Source organism: Asterias amurensis, chromosome 10 (genome assembly GCF_032118995.1).
Source record: "Asterias amurensis chromosome 10, ASM3211899v1".
NCBI classification, from domain to species: Eukaryota; Metazoa; Echinodermata; class Asteroidea; order Forcipulatida; family Asteriidae; genus Asterias; species Asterias amurensis.
Window position 1 is genome coordinate 10,915,742 of NC_092657.1, and position 15,554 is coordinate 10,931,295.

General features: G+C 40.9%; 1 protein-coding gene and 1 pseudogene across 1 annotated transcript; one reads left to right on the forward strand and one right to left on the reverse strand.

Moving 5' to 3' along the window:
• The first annotated feature begins 2,970 nt into the window (after positions 1–2,970).
• On the forward strand, positions 2,971–6,365 carry LOC139942664 (uncharacterized; annotated as a pseudogene).
• Positions 6,366–11,911: 5,546 nt separating this feature from the next.
• On the reverse strand, positions 11,912–14,523 carry LOC139942665 (uncharacterized). Its single transcript, XM_071939486.1, has 4 exons — positions 14,164–14,523; positions 13,277–14,131; positions 12,111–13,075; positions 11,912–12,016 (listed from the first exon to the last, which is right to left on the reverse strand). The coding sequence occupies exons 1-4, from the start codon at positions 14,390–14,392 to the stop codon at positions 11,912–11,914; spliced, it is 2,154 nt and encodes a 717-aa protein (XP_071795587.1). The 5' UTR covers positions 14,393–14,523.
• Between the last annotated feature and the right edge of the window lie 1,031 nt (positions 14,524–15,554).

Consider the following 15,554-nt stretch of genomic DNA (forward strand, 5'->3'; position numbering starts at 1 on the left):
TGCCTATTGATGCTTCATGATGACCAAATGATGCCTATTGATGCTTCATGATGACCATATGATGCCCATTGATGCTTCATGATGACCATATGATGCCCATTGATGCTTCATGATGACCAATCGATGCCTATTAATGCTTCATGATGACCAAATGATGCCTATTGATGCTTCATGATGACCAAATGATGCCTGTTGATGCTTCATGATGACCAAATGATGCCTATTGATGCTTCATGATGACCAAATGATGCCTATTGATGCTTCATGATGACCAAATGATGCCTATTGATGCTTCATGATGACCAAATGATGCCTATTGATGCTTCATAATGACCAAATGATGCCTATTGATGCTTCATGATGACCAAATGATGCCTATTGATGCTTCATAATGACCAAATGATGCTTCATGATGACCAAATGATGCCTATTGATGCTTCATGATGACCAAATGATGCCGATTGATGACCAAATGATGCCTGTTGATGCTTCATGATGACCAAATGATGCCTATTGATGCTTCATAATGACCAAATGATGCCTATTGATGCTTCATGATGACCAAATGATGCCCATTGATGCTTCATGATGACCAAATGATGCCTATTGATGCTTCATAATGACCAAATGATGCCCATTGATGCTTCATGATGACCAAATGATGCCCATTGATGCTTCATGATGACCAAATGATGCCTATTGATGCTTCATGATGACCAAATGATGCCCATTGATGCTTCATGATGACTAAATGATGCCTGTTGATGCTTCATGATGACCAAATGATGCCTATTGATGCTTCATGATGACCAAATGATGCCTATTGATGCTTCATGATGACCAAATGATGCCCATTGATGCTTCATGATGACCAAATGATGCCTATTGATGCTTCATGATGACCAAATGATGCCTATTGATGCTTCATGATGACCAAATGATGCCTATTGATGCTTCATGATGACCAAATGATGCCCATTGATGCTTCATGATGACCAAATGATGCCTATTGATGCTTCATGATGACCAAATGATGCCTATTGATGCTTCATGATGACCAAATGATGCCCATTGATGCTTCATGATGACTAAATGATGCCTGTTGATGCTTCATGATGACCAAATGATGCCTATTGATGCTTCATGATGACTAAATGATGCCTGTTGATGCTTCATGATGACTAAATGATGCCTGTTGATGCTTCATGATGACCAAATGATGCCCATTGATGCTTCATGATGACTAAATGATGCCTGTTGATGCTTCATGATGACCAAATGATGCCTATTGATGCTTCATGATGACTAAATGATGCCTGTTGATGCTTCATGATGACCAAATGATGCCCATTGATGCTTCATGATGACTAAATGATGCCTGTTGATGCTTCATGATGACCAAATGATGCCCATTGATGCTTCATGATGACTAAATGATGCCTGTTGATGCTTCATGATGACCAAATGATGCCTATTGATGCTTCATGATGACCAAATGTTAGCATCGGCGGTGGTTCACCTTCAGTGTTCCCGGGGTGGGTCATACCCAAAACTTGCCTAGCACACATACAGCCCGGAAAACGACAAAAACTGCAACTATTGATGAATAACACTCTTCAGACATTATTATACAGTAACACGAAGATAAAGCATGATGAGAAACTGATAAATAGGTTACTGTGTAAAAGAATATTCTAACTGAGGGCTTTGACTTCTTGTGTGCAGGGCGGGTTTAACTGAGTAACCCAAAGGTGCGACTAGCCGTCTGCTTGATTTTCTTGCAGTGGTCGTCCCATCGAAGATCATGAGATCCATGTGTGTACTCGTCTGTCCAAAGATGTTGTAATGGAAAGTACTTGGGTTGCTCTTCTTCGTTATAGAAAGGATAGCACACTTTTTACGGTTAATATCTGGATGCAAACTCATCTGGAGAAATATCATTCAACCCAGCCACATACAACTTTTAAAAATCTTTGTTCAGACATAAACACTCCACCTGCATACCTGCCAACCATTCCAATTTTGGCGTATTCATAACGGAAATACAAGCTGTACTCCGGATTACGAATGTATCACCTTTATTACACATTTCCTGAAAATCCTGTACATTGTGAATTATATACAGCGATTTGTAAGTAATTTGAGCGGTATGATGTTTCAATTATTTGTCGTCTGGCTTTCCAAACAATATATTTGTTTTAAATTGTTAATTAAAAACAGCGATTTATGAATATTTTGAACATTTTGAATATTTTGAGCGATGTGATGTTTCAAATATTTATCCGTCTTGCTTTCTCATCAGTCGTTGAGCATGCGATCAAATCAGGGGGGAGATTGCCACCCGAGTCGCCCCTGATGCTCTTTGAGCACCGACAGGATTAGTCTTGGGCCAAGACGATACTTTTGCAGATATATTACTGTCATAGGAACCTCGGCCACGTAACCAGTTAAAAATCAAATATACTTATGGCCCACTGTTGTTTAAATCTGCGAGCTTCTTGTAACAAGACTAACGGTGGGCACTTACCCCCGTTTTCATTCTGCTCACCCGGATGCGTATTTCTTTCCAGGAAGATTGTGGGTAATTATTTTCCCACTTTCATCCTGGGAAAAACCTGCGAGCGCTAATGACTTTGTCGGTACCCACCATTATACTTGAATGTATATCTCAACAAACTATAACTCGAACAAACTCAACATAACGGTCACCAGTGTTTGGTTTCGATCGATCCGAAGAAAGACGGAGTGCATTTGCGTGCAAACACGTCAGCTCCCAGCCTGGTTTCCATAAGTCTAAAGTGTGCGTCTTCAACCAAGGAAAATGTCGCAAAAACGTTCGTTACAGAAATTTCGGGTGGACCAAGTACCCAGGAATTGTTGCTTCTAAGCTTCGAGTCCACCATGCATTTTGTGCAGTATACCGTGCTGACCTCAGCATTGTCCATGGAGGAATTTATGATATAAAGAAGCATGTGGACAGTAAGAAGCATACGTTTCACAGTGATGAGATTCTTCCGCTTTTTAGCGGAATTCCGACTTTGAAAAAGCGTTTTTTTTTTCTTCAGTTCCGACTTTTTTAAAACCTCTGACTTTGGCAAATTAAGTTCTGAACCTTTCACTTTCCAATATTAAAATTAGCAATAGATTAAATTTTTTATAGATACTTGCTAGATTACATTTGCCCGCGATCGGGATCTGAAGTGCTCTCGTTCATTTCAGAATACTCGTACAATCATTGAAAACATGATGCACAAACCACATTTACAGGGGATCTACACACAGTCGCCCACTACATAATACTCCATGCAGTAGGCACAGCTTATTAAACAATACACACAGTCGTCCAAAGTCCTTTCTGACCAACATTCCCCACGCTGTGATTGGCCATTGATGGCTGTTGATAATTCCATATTCATGACCTTCTTCACTCGACTTCAATGCAGTACACATTCACGAACAGAGTAAAGAATTGCCGCACGTTAGGCAGGCTGTACATTGTGCGTTATGCCTGTAGGCTATGCACGATATACAGCCTTGGAGGATAATAGCATGGACAACTTTTGCCAACAGAGGGCGTTACGGAGCAACAGTTCATTGAATCATTTCTCGACGTGCGTTGTTGAATGATCGTTGATTCATGAAGATTTTGTGGCAAACGGAGTTCAAAACATAGTCAAATCAACCTCGAAATCAACAACGAAATCATTTAAGTTGTTGGTGGAAAGGAAAATCCTCAAAAACGTAATTTTAAGGGCTTCACTTCCATTTTTTTCCCCTTTTTTCGATTTTCTTTCATTTCCCGAATTTTTGTGTGTGTAAATATATGCGGGCTAGTGAAATAAACCTGCGCACGATCGAGAATTTTGGTCGAATCATCCGGCGGGCGAAAAAAAAGTTAAGAATATTCACCTCCTGTGATAAACAAATTTCAGTTATTTTTATTTTTTCAGAGTCTCATCCCTGGCACAGCAGTGCGGTCGAGTCAAGTCAGAAGTTGATAGGTTATTTTGCACATGGGATTCCTATTAACAGAGTGCTGAAGTCCTATTAACAGAGCACAGCTTACCTTTAGCACCTGCTGATCAAACGAATGTTTCCAGATTCGCAGATCGCCAAAAAATATGGATCGGGTCGAACAAAATCATCACAAATCGTCGACGCTCTCGACAGACACTGCAGGATAAGTCCTTCAAAATACGACAAATGCAACATTTAGCATGGCGACAGATAGAAGTACAGTCTATGAGGATGTAAAACTTTACCCGATTTGCGTCCGTTACTTTGATAAGGGGCTTGGGAAAGTCATGTCGGTGTCACTGTCCCTCCGTGAGTGCAACAAAGCGTCTACAGGCGAAAACATTTTCAAGATACTACATTTTCAAGAACTTGACAAGTCTCACGTTCCCTGGAAAAATCTTGTTATAGTTTTGCTGCAGACAATGCATCGGTCATGCTGGGGAAACATAAAGGAGTGCGACATTTTTGACTACACGGGCATCATATGTTTACATTTGGTAGCTTCAAAAGTTAATTCAGTTTGGTAGTTCACATGCCAAAACTATTCAATTGTCCAAAATATGATTAAATGATGGTAGTTTTAGAGAGGATATAACCAAGAATAATTAGGTAGCTAGAGGCTAGGGTGTATGGGTAAAAACCTAAATTTAATATTCTTTATCCCGATGCAAATTTAACATCTATTATATCGTTGCGGTACCCGCTGCCCAAAAAAAGGATTCGAACTGCCTCTAGCTAGCGGGCAACCTCGGTAGTCTAGTTGGTAAGACACTGCTCTAGAATTGCAAGGGTCGTGGGTTCGAATCCCACCCGAGTAGCATGCCTGTGATATTTTTTCACAGGACTCAGGAAAGTACTGAGTATACAGTGCTAACACACATCAGTGTATGGGTAAAAACCAAAATTTAATATTCTTTATCCCGATGCAAATTTAACATCTATTATATACGATATGTAGCATATTCTTATTCATACAACAATCAAGTTATTGGGTTGACCACCCGTAGAGGGACCTCTGCCAAATTTTCCAATTTATTTCCGTTATGAAAATTATTGGCAAGGCCCAAGTGAGGCAATATGTTACGCACCTGTCAATATTCAATGTATGTAAGGGGGCCTACTCACTGCAGTGCTAATTTTTTTTCTTCACAGGATGTGCTTGTCATTTGATGCATCTTGCTGCTGGTAAAGCAGCTGATCAACACCCTGTTAAGGTTGATGAATTACTAGTCGATATATATTACTACCCCGAGAAGAGCAGCAAAAGGAATCCAAAGTTAAGGGTGTGTCAAGAGAGGGCCGACGTTCCTAAACACAAGGTAGTCAACAAGTCTCTACCCGGTAGCTGTCATTAGGAAAGGAAAGTATATCACACGTCTCTACCCGGTGGCTGTCATTAGGAAAGTACATCATACGACTCGTGGAACAATGGAATGCAATACTTCCATACTTTCAAGGTCAGATGGTCAGATGGCACTTGAAAATAAAAAAAGGCAAAAGACAGCTCCAAACGGAAACATGCTCCCACTAAAACTGCTGAAACTGCTAAACTGAAGAAACAGAAGATAACCCATAAGGCGACTCCTGACTCTTCTAAGACATCCACTAATGCCAAGCAACCAACCGGCACTACCAAGCAACCTTCCAGGACTGCCAATCAACCAACCAGCACTGCCAAGCAACCAACCGGCACTACCAAGCAACCTTCCAGGACTGCCAAGCAACCAACCAGCACTGCCAAGCAACCATCCAACACTGCCAAGCAACCAACCAGCACTGCCAAGCAACCAACCAGCTCTGCCAAGCAACCTTCCAGCACTGCCAAGCAACCGACCAGCACTGCCAAGCAACCAATCAGCACTGCCAAGCTATGCACCAGCACTGCCAAGCAACCGTCCAGCACTGCCAAGCAACCAACCAGCACTGCCAAGCAACCGATCAGCACTGCCAAGCCATCAACCAGCACTGCCAAGCAACCATCCAACACTGCCAAGCAACCAACCAACACTGCCAAGCAACCAATCAGCACTGCCAACCAGCACTGCCAAGCAACCAATCAGCACTGCCAAGCAGCACTGCAGAGCAACCAATCAGCACTGCCAAGCCATCAACCAGCACTTCCAAACCATGCACTGCCAGCACTATGTATACATCAACTTCCAATACTGCCAAGTCATCAACTACTTCTGCAAAATCAGCCACCTCTAGTAACAGTACTCTGAAGCCAGCTATTTTTGTTCCTTATAATTTTTTTGTTTTGTGTATTTGATTTTTATTGGTTCGTTGTTTGTACTGTTCGCGAAATAATCTTGTGTATAAAAAAAAAGTTTACTTAAAAAAGAAATCAAACTATGGACCAATTAATAGATTAGGGTAGAGGCGGGTAAATTCGACAGGGAGCAGAATTCGACAGGTAATTAATGATATGCATGATAAAATAAATACGTCAGAGCTTGTAGTAAAAACAAATGTGTCATGTGTCTTACTTTTCCGCTGATTGTTCTCGTCGTTCTAACAATTTTGTTAGAAGTTCAAAGAAAGAAGAAAAACGCTGAAAACTACCACGCAGTGCGCTATACGCGCCATTGTTGTGTGATGCCCGGGGGGGGGGGGGGGGGGGGTTGTCTGAACAAAGGGCTGTTGGAAAATAGGGATGTCGGAATATGGAGCAGTCACCGGAATTGTGGTGATGAATGTTAGTTAAAGGGGGGTTGGGAACTTGTTAACATTCGTCCATTAAACAATATTCCCTACATATTAATTTCAGGATCATGCTTCGCACCAAGAAACCATACTCTGCGGAGACACTATTTAACGGGCATACAACTCCATCACAAATAGTGAGATGTCCATAAACAGAGCCAGCCGAGTGTTTGAAGTTCCACAAACAACACTCATGGACAAAGTTTACCACAGAACACCCAGGAAGAGGAGAAGCAGCTGGCAGACTGGGTCATTCAAATGGCTAAATTTGGTTATGGCCGCACACGAAAAGAGCGGGTGCTGGTGGTGAAGAAGATCATCGATGAAGACGGGCGAGCCAACCCCATCAAGAACAACACGCCAGGGAAGGAGTGGGTCAGGAGTTTTCTAAAACTTCATCGAGAATCTCCCTAAGAGTTCCCGAGGCCTTGGGCAAAGAGTGAGCCTGTGTGACCAAAGGAAAGATCTACGAAGAGTTTGACGTAATGGCAAGATATTTTAAAGGTGAACATGTTGACAGCGGCAACCTCAGCATCTTTAACAACCCTGAGAGGGTATTCAAAGCTGACGAAAGCGGGTTTCCACTGGCAGGAAAGACGCCCCACGCGGAGCTAAAGACATATACCAGCAGATGTCATGGGTTAAAACCTGGATAACCGTCATGGCGTGTGCCAATGCATCAATGATGATTTTTCCAGGGGCTAGGTTTAACTGAAACCAAGTGGCAGGGGCACCCGAGGGCACATCAGTTTCTTTCAACAGTAAAGTCACGCCTAATTAGTCTCCCTGTAATTCTCTTTCGTTGGTAGACATAGTACCCACGTCAACCTGCAGACGGCTATGTTTTGCAGAGGTAGTGGCATAATCCTATACTTTTTTTTGCCTCTGTCACATAACCACGGGATGTGGCTCCAACCAACAAATGTAAGAAAGACGAACAAGCCATGCACTCATGAAATAAATGAACAGTGAAAGAAGCACTTCTAATTTACTATATACATCAGTATTTAATTATGAAATTCCTCATCGAACACTATCAATCAACATGTCCAATATTCTTTGGCTCTAATTACAATTCCTTGATTCAAATAAAATCTCCTCCAAAATTAAACCAAAATAATTTATCTATCCTTACTTCACCTAAATCAAAACTTCAAACCTCAAAACGTTCTGAACTTCACTTCACTTACTATCTTCAATGAAAATCAATAAAGAAAAACTATACTCTGTTCTCAAACTCCACAAACTTCTTTAAATGTCAATATAATAACTTGGGCTAGTAGAACCCTCCACTTAACTTCAAATCTAAATTACGTCTTAGAAAAACTTCTTATTCCAACTTCTGCTCACAACTGGAGTGTAAAACAACTCCCTTAATCTCAAATAACAATTATTTCTTTCCAACTTCTTTTCACAACTGGAGAATAAAACAACTCCCTTAATCTCAAATAGCAAAATTTCTTTCCAACTTCTTTTTCACAACTGGAGAATAAAACAACTCCCTTAATCTCAAATAGCAAAACTTCTTTCCAACTTCTTTTTCACAACTGGAGAATAAAACAACTCCCTTAATCTCAAATAGCAAAATTTCTTTCCAACTTCTTTTTCACAACTGGAGAATAAAACAACTCCCTTAATCTCAAATAGCAAAACTTCTTTCCAACTTCTTTTCACAACTGGAGAATAAAAACAACTCCCTTAATCTCAAATAGCAAAACTTCTTTCCAACTTCTTTTCACAACTGGAGAATAAAAACAACTCCCTTAATCTCAATAGCAAAACTTCTTTCCAAAATGTATGGCTATGGAAGAAGAAAATTATTCTCCTAAATGTTAAATGTATAATGTCAGCAAATACAAAATTGCAATCCAACCTGGCTTTTACTGACTATCTACAAAAAGTGTCTTTACTCTCATGGAAGACAAAAATTACTTAATAAATTGCTCCCATCTTCCGATGATAAATATATATATATACAAGCATAGAGTTTTTACATACAGAACCAGTGTTCCAAAATTATCGGGCTAGCTGTTCTTTCGACGGAATCCGTTCAGAGGATAAAAAGCTTGAAGCTATATCCAGTCTTCATTCTTGACAAAATTCCACATCAGTTCAAATGGTTAGCTCAATCATGGTTCATCCAGTGTAGGGTGGTAGGAAGATGGAGTATCCCGATTAATGTCTGTCGTAAACTGTTTAACCCGGAACCAGTGCCATCTACAAAATCAATACCAACCATACCAATACCATAATGATAATTGAACAGTTCTGTCTGGAAATGCTTATAATCAAATAGTTTCTACACTTGGTTTGCACTATAATCATAAACTATCAAACTGTACATTTTCGTACTAAACTTAGAATGAATTTCAAAGCAATATTTGTTCACAAAATAATTCACAACTTACGGTTAGGAGTTCCCTTTAAACTTAAACGGTGTCTGTCTGTTATAGCTTTCTGTTGAAACAGCAAAATCTTCAATTTGTCGCAATGATACAATTTATCAAACAAAATTCTGCATGAAGGTCCTGCAATATGTCTGACCTCCCTGATAGCAGATCTTGGAATGACCAACCACACCCTAATCTAAGGCTGCAAGGAATTCTTAAGCTCACCCAACCATGGCACCCACTCTACAGCTAGAACAATAGTCACCTCTCAATGCATACACATACACCCTACATCAGCCCACTCATGTCTTCCCAAATAAGGACTTGTTCACTCAACTGTAGTTCACTGACTGCATCACAGAACTAAATGAATATTCATTGTATCTCTAAACTCTTGACCAATAAAATAAATGAGGGAAATATAAAAAATACACATGGGTTATTTACAGTACTAGATCACTTGTGACATTTCACTCCCCCTTAAAAAAAATGTATTTATACATTTTCTCAGCTGCTTTTCGCTTCTGCTTCAGAACGACTCAAGAAATCAGCTCCTATGTTATCACTTCCCTTTATCGCTTCGATGTGAAACCTATAGGGTTGTAGGGCGAGCGCCCATCGCATTATCCTTCCGTTGGCTACTTTTGACTTTTGTAGGAATGTCAAAGGTTGATGATCAGTTTCTAGAGTGAAGTTTCGGCCATAAAGATATGGTTCAAACTTACGAACTGCCCAGATAATCGCCAGGCACTCTTTCTCCATTACCGAGTAGGATTTCTCTCGAGGAAGTAGTTTTTTGCTGGCATATGCAACTGGAAATTTTTCACCATCTTGTGCTTGTAGAAGCACTGCACCAAGACCCAAGTCTGAAGCATCTGTTCTAAGAATAAATTCTTTGTTAAGATCAGGAAGGTGAAGAATTGGTGCGCTAGTAAGCTTATCTTTAAGAGTAGAAAAAGCTTGTTGTTGACTAGCTTCCCAAGAAATTCTAGTTGGTTCTTTGTTTTTGGTTTTATCAGTCAGAGGAACTGCTATAGCAGAGTAGTTTGGAATGAATCTGCGATAGTAGTTTGTCATGCCAAGAAATGATCGAAGTTGCTTTTTTGTTTCAGGTTGTTTTGCTTGTTGTATGGTGATTATCTTCTCTGGTCGAGGTTGCAATTGACCCTTTCCAACCACATGACCCAGAAATTCTACTTGTTCATGCCCAATGAAACACTTGGATGGCCTAACAGTTAAATTGGCTGATCTTAGTCTTCGAAACAATTCTGTCAGAATTTGTACATGTTGTTCCCATGATGCTGTATGTACTAATATGTCATCTATGTAGTTCACTACACAGTTCATGCCTTGAAGAAGTTTACGCATAATTCTACTGAAAGTTGCTGGGGCGTTTACTAGCCCAAAAGGCATGACAGTAAACTGGAATAATCCATCTGGTGTAATGAATGAGGTAAGAGGTTTTGTGAATTCATCTATAGGTACTTGCCAGTAGCCCTTGCTGAGATCTATCTTTGTGAAATAATTGTCAGTGGCTAGTTTGGTGAACAACTCTTCTTGATCAGGGATAGATTCTGCATCAAATACAGTCACTTGGTTCAACTTTCTAAAGTCAACACAGAATCGATTGGACCCATCTGGTTTTTTGACTAGGACAATTGGTGACGCAAATGGTGCATTGGATGGTTCCACAACTCCCATTTTCAGCATAGTGCTTACCTCCTCCTTGATGGTGTCTCGTAAGGCATGAGGAAGTGGGTATGGCTTACTGCGTATTGGTTCATTCTTGTGTAGAGTGATGGTATGATGTCCCAATGTAGTCTTCCCTGGTAGATCTGTTAGAATATCTGGATAATTTCCTAGCAGTCTGTTAACTTCTCTGCGCTGTTCGTGATGAAGTGTTGCATTGATGTTAACATCAGCAATGGTCTCTTTGGCTGTTAGAGGATGAAGCTGTAATAATTTCTCATTAGACATTGAGTAACACTTTGGGGTTTCATTGTCACTATTGGTTTCATTGTCACTGTTAGTTTCAGCTTCAATGACAGAAGTACACACCAATTCGAAAAGACATTGAGAAGAAGTCATAGAATTTGGGATTGTCGCCGACTCTTCGGGTCTCTCAAAGTACTTTTTCAGCAAGTTGGCATGAAATACTTTGGATTTACCGTTAAGATCAATGCGATAATCCATAGAACCAAGTTTGGCTAGGATGGGGAAAGGACCTTTCCAGTGAAGCAGCAATTTGTTTCTATCTGTGGGTAAGAGTAACAATACCTTGTCACCGACTGAAAATTCTCTCACTTTACTTCGTTTGTCGTAGTGGTGTTTATATCTAGCGCTGGACTTCTGGAGCTCTTTGTGTGCGGCTTGACAAGTGTTTTCTAGTCTCTCTCTCAAGTCAATGATGTACTGATAGGTGGTTTTGGTCTCGGTTGTACTCACTTCTCCTGTCCACAATTCTCTTAAAATAGTCATCGGACCTCTTACTTGACGACCATAGAGCATCTCAAAGGGAGAAAATCCAAGACTTTCTTGTGGCGCTTCTCTAATTGCAAATAAGAGTGGGTTAATATAGCGGTCCCAATCTCTGGGTCTTTCAACACACATACGTTTCAACATTTGTTTCAAAGTTCCATTAAAACGTTCGACTAACCCATTACACATGGGATGATAAGGAGTGGTAGTCATCCGATGAACTGAGAGAAGTTTGCACACTTGTTTCATTATCTCGGAGGTGAATTGTGAACCTTGATCTGTAAGCATTTGTTTTGGAACTCCTACTCTGGTAAAAACACCAACTAGGGCTTCTGCAACACGTTCAGCTTCGATACTAGGGAGTGGTATAGCTTCGGGATATCGTGTGGCATAGTCAATGATGGTAAGTATATATCTGTTACGTGTTTCTGTTATGGGATGAATGGGGCCAACAATGTCTACTGCAATTCTTTCAAATGGAGACTCAATTAGTGGCATACTACCAAGAGGAACCTTAGTTACCCTACCCTTAGGAACTGTTCTTTGACAAACGTCACATGATCTGCAGTAACGTGTTATATCAGCTGTTATACCAGGCCAGAAGAAATTGGTAAGTACTCTGTCTGTGGTCTTCTTAGGCCCTTGATGTCCTCCCAATAATGTTTCATGAGCCATGCGCATTACTTGTGATCGGTACTTCTGAGGAACAACAACTTGTTCGAAGACGTCACCATGTTCAACATTTGGAGCCTGGAATCGCCTGAACAACAATCCATTTCGATAGAAGAAAAATGACGTTGCCTGATTCCGACTAACCTTCTCCAACTGGTTTTCTGCAAGTTCTCTGGGTCGATGGAGACTAACATCTTCTTCTTGGGCTTTCTGTAGACTGTCAGCTGTCACTATGTCATTCATCGGCTTTGGCACCTTCAGTGGATGAAACGCCTTCTCAAGAGACTTTGTTTGGGCTCGAGTTTGGACAGCACAGACAGGGGCTGTAGTACGAGTCCAAGATTCATCTGGATCATCTGGAGAGCGTGCACCTGTAACATTTCCTATTATAAGATCATAAACTGGTTTAGTCATACACAATGCTTCAGTTTCCCCTGTGAAGAACGGAGTACTCACGGTCACCAAGGCAACAGGAACTTGCCTGGCGGTTCCGTCGATAAGAACGCAGGTCTTTATCTCACCAGTAAGTTGATCATCACTGACAAGATCATGCCTGATGACGACACCACTGCATCCGCTATCTCTGAGGACAGACACTGTGTGTTTACCAACTCTTCCCGAAGTAACTGGCATCTTCTTGAAAATCTTGTCACTACATGCAGCACTCATAATTGGTAGGAAATGACCACATTTGAGAGTTACTTGATCAATGTTTTGTCCATTACAGCATGCTCCTGGCAATGATACTTTGTTAACAACCATACAAGCAACAGTTTCAGTTTTCTCTTGATGGTCCTTAGTTTTACAAGAACAACCTTGACAAGTAGACTAGTGGGGCTGGGTTTCAAAGCAACCAGAGCTTGAGCTTTGCGGTGAGGCATTTGTTTCATTACCTGGATATGTTACCATAGAAGCAAGTTGATTTTTGTTACTATAGCAATTTTTGGCAATATGGCCAGGTCTGTGACAGTTGAAACATGTGCGGGGGGCACTGTTGTTAACTGACGTGTATCTACAGTCTTTTGCCATATGACCATGTTTATGACAGATATAGCAAGTAACCAAAGGTTTGTATGAAGAAACATTTGATGATGACCCCTGTGGAACTACGTGTGATTGTACAGTTCTAGGTTCTATCCTCTTAGTCATTGTATCACTTCTCTGATTTGGATTACGAGAAGTAACAGGGTTCCCAAACATACCACCACGAGCTTCAAGATATTGTTCGGCAATAGTAGCCATAGTGGCAATGGTTTTAGGCTGTCGTTCTTTAAGAAAAAGAGCTAACTCACGACTACATCCAGCTGTAAACTGTTCTCGGAGCAGGAGATCACACACACCCTCAAAGGTTTTCTCTGCCTCTGCTAGGTCGATCCATCGAAGTAGGTAGTTCGCCAGTCGTGTGGCAAACTGAAGTCCGCTCTCTCCCCCTTCTGGTTTGGCTGTTCGAAGTTTCAAGCGGAACCCATCTGCTGTAAGCTGGAACCGTTTCAACAATGATGACTTCAGCTTCTGGTAATTGCTTGCTTCATCTGTGGGTAGTCTAGAATAAACTTCAAGAGCTTTTCCTGTTAACAATGCACTCAAATTAATAGCCCAATCTTCTTGACACCAGTCTTGACTAGTTGCATATCTTTCATATCGTTTCAAATATGCGTCTAAATCATCTTTGCTGTCATTAAAGGTTGGCAATTTAGGAGTTCTTGCTTTTTGTCTACTAACACCATTTTCTACAGACGATTTGCTTTGACCTTGTTCTTTTACTTCAGCCCTAACTTTCTCAAATTGTATCTTTGTGTCCAAAATCTGTTGGTCTTGCCTACGAATTTCCAATTGGTGAGCCCTCTCTTCTCTAGCTAGTTTATCTTTCTCTTTCTTATTCTCATTCTCTCTCTCTTTTCACGCTTTTGCACAAAGTCCATCAACTCTTTACCACTCAACCCGAAACTCTTGCCAGCCTCAATTAGTGTGCAGATGTCCATTTCAATTTTTGTCGCTAGCAAAAAGCATAATAAAGCAGCCAATAACAAACAGATCCCTGGTAATCTATAAATCGGTCTATTCACTTTCCATTCATTTCCTGAGTTTACATACTTGGCATGTTCGTTTTCATCTCCCGGACAAGCCCCCATAAATTTGTCACATAACCACGGGATGTGGCTCCAACCAACAAATGTAAGAAAGACGAACAAGCCATGCACTCATGAAATAAATGAACAGTGAAAGAAGCACTTCTAATTTACTATATACATCAGTATTTAATTATGAAATTCCTCATCGAACACTAGCCTCCCATCCCATTGCACCCATCTAGTTCAACCCCCTGATGTAGCTGTGTTCCGGTCGCTGAAGGAGTGGTTTGACTGCGTCCGCAAGTACCAGACGGACAACCCTGGTGCCCAAGTTACAAAGAAGACTGTTGCAGTGGTCTTCAATATCTCTTGGAGATCGTCAGCCATTGCGACCAGTGCCATTAATGGTTTCACGAAATGTGGGCTCTTTACGTTGACCAGGGACTGGATCCAGTTCCACCCACTAGCTCCAGCCCCCCGGTCCAGATCCATTCTTCATACGAAACACAATGCGGTGCTACTACCACGTCAGCAGTCTTTGATAAGTACCTGAGGTACCCAGTTCACCCCAAGAAAGCGTCCAGCCGCACTTACCAAAATGACCAAGTTCCCAAAGCTGTTTCAAGTTCAAGTTTCATCGCCTACCTCCACGAAAAGGAAAAGAAAAAAACGGGAGAACTAAGGCAACAGAAAACAAAGGAAAGGGAGAGCAAACAACAGGCCAAGAAACTTATGAAGGGAGTGAAAGCTAGCTTTACAAATAACAGAGAAGACGTCGAATGCGACAAAGACGACTTTAACCAAAACGATTGCAGTGCCTGCGGTATGCCTTTCAACAAGCTCGAGAAATGGATCGACTTCGATGCTTGCGACAGGTGGTACCACAAATCTATGGAGTGTACCGGTATAGACGGCATGGAAAAGTTGTCTGCTGATGAAATAAAGACCTCGAGAACTTATGTGACTACTGCTTGTAGCCAATCACTAACCTGCTGATCCGTCCACTCTCAGTTGTTCTCTTAATTTTTGTAAAATTTTACATGAAACATGGAGGATGAAATGAGAATTTTAAAATTTAATTCAAGTGAGTCCCTAACCATTACATGTTAATTCAACCATTTCACTTGTTATTAAGATCGAGAGTTGTCACTCCTCGAACTCTTGTAAATGTTAAAAATGATGAATCAAATGATAAGCCCATCAATGTTTTTTCTTCTTCTGT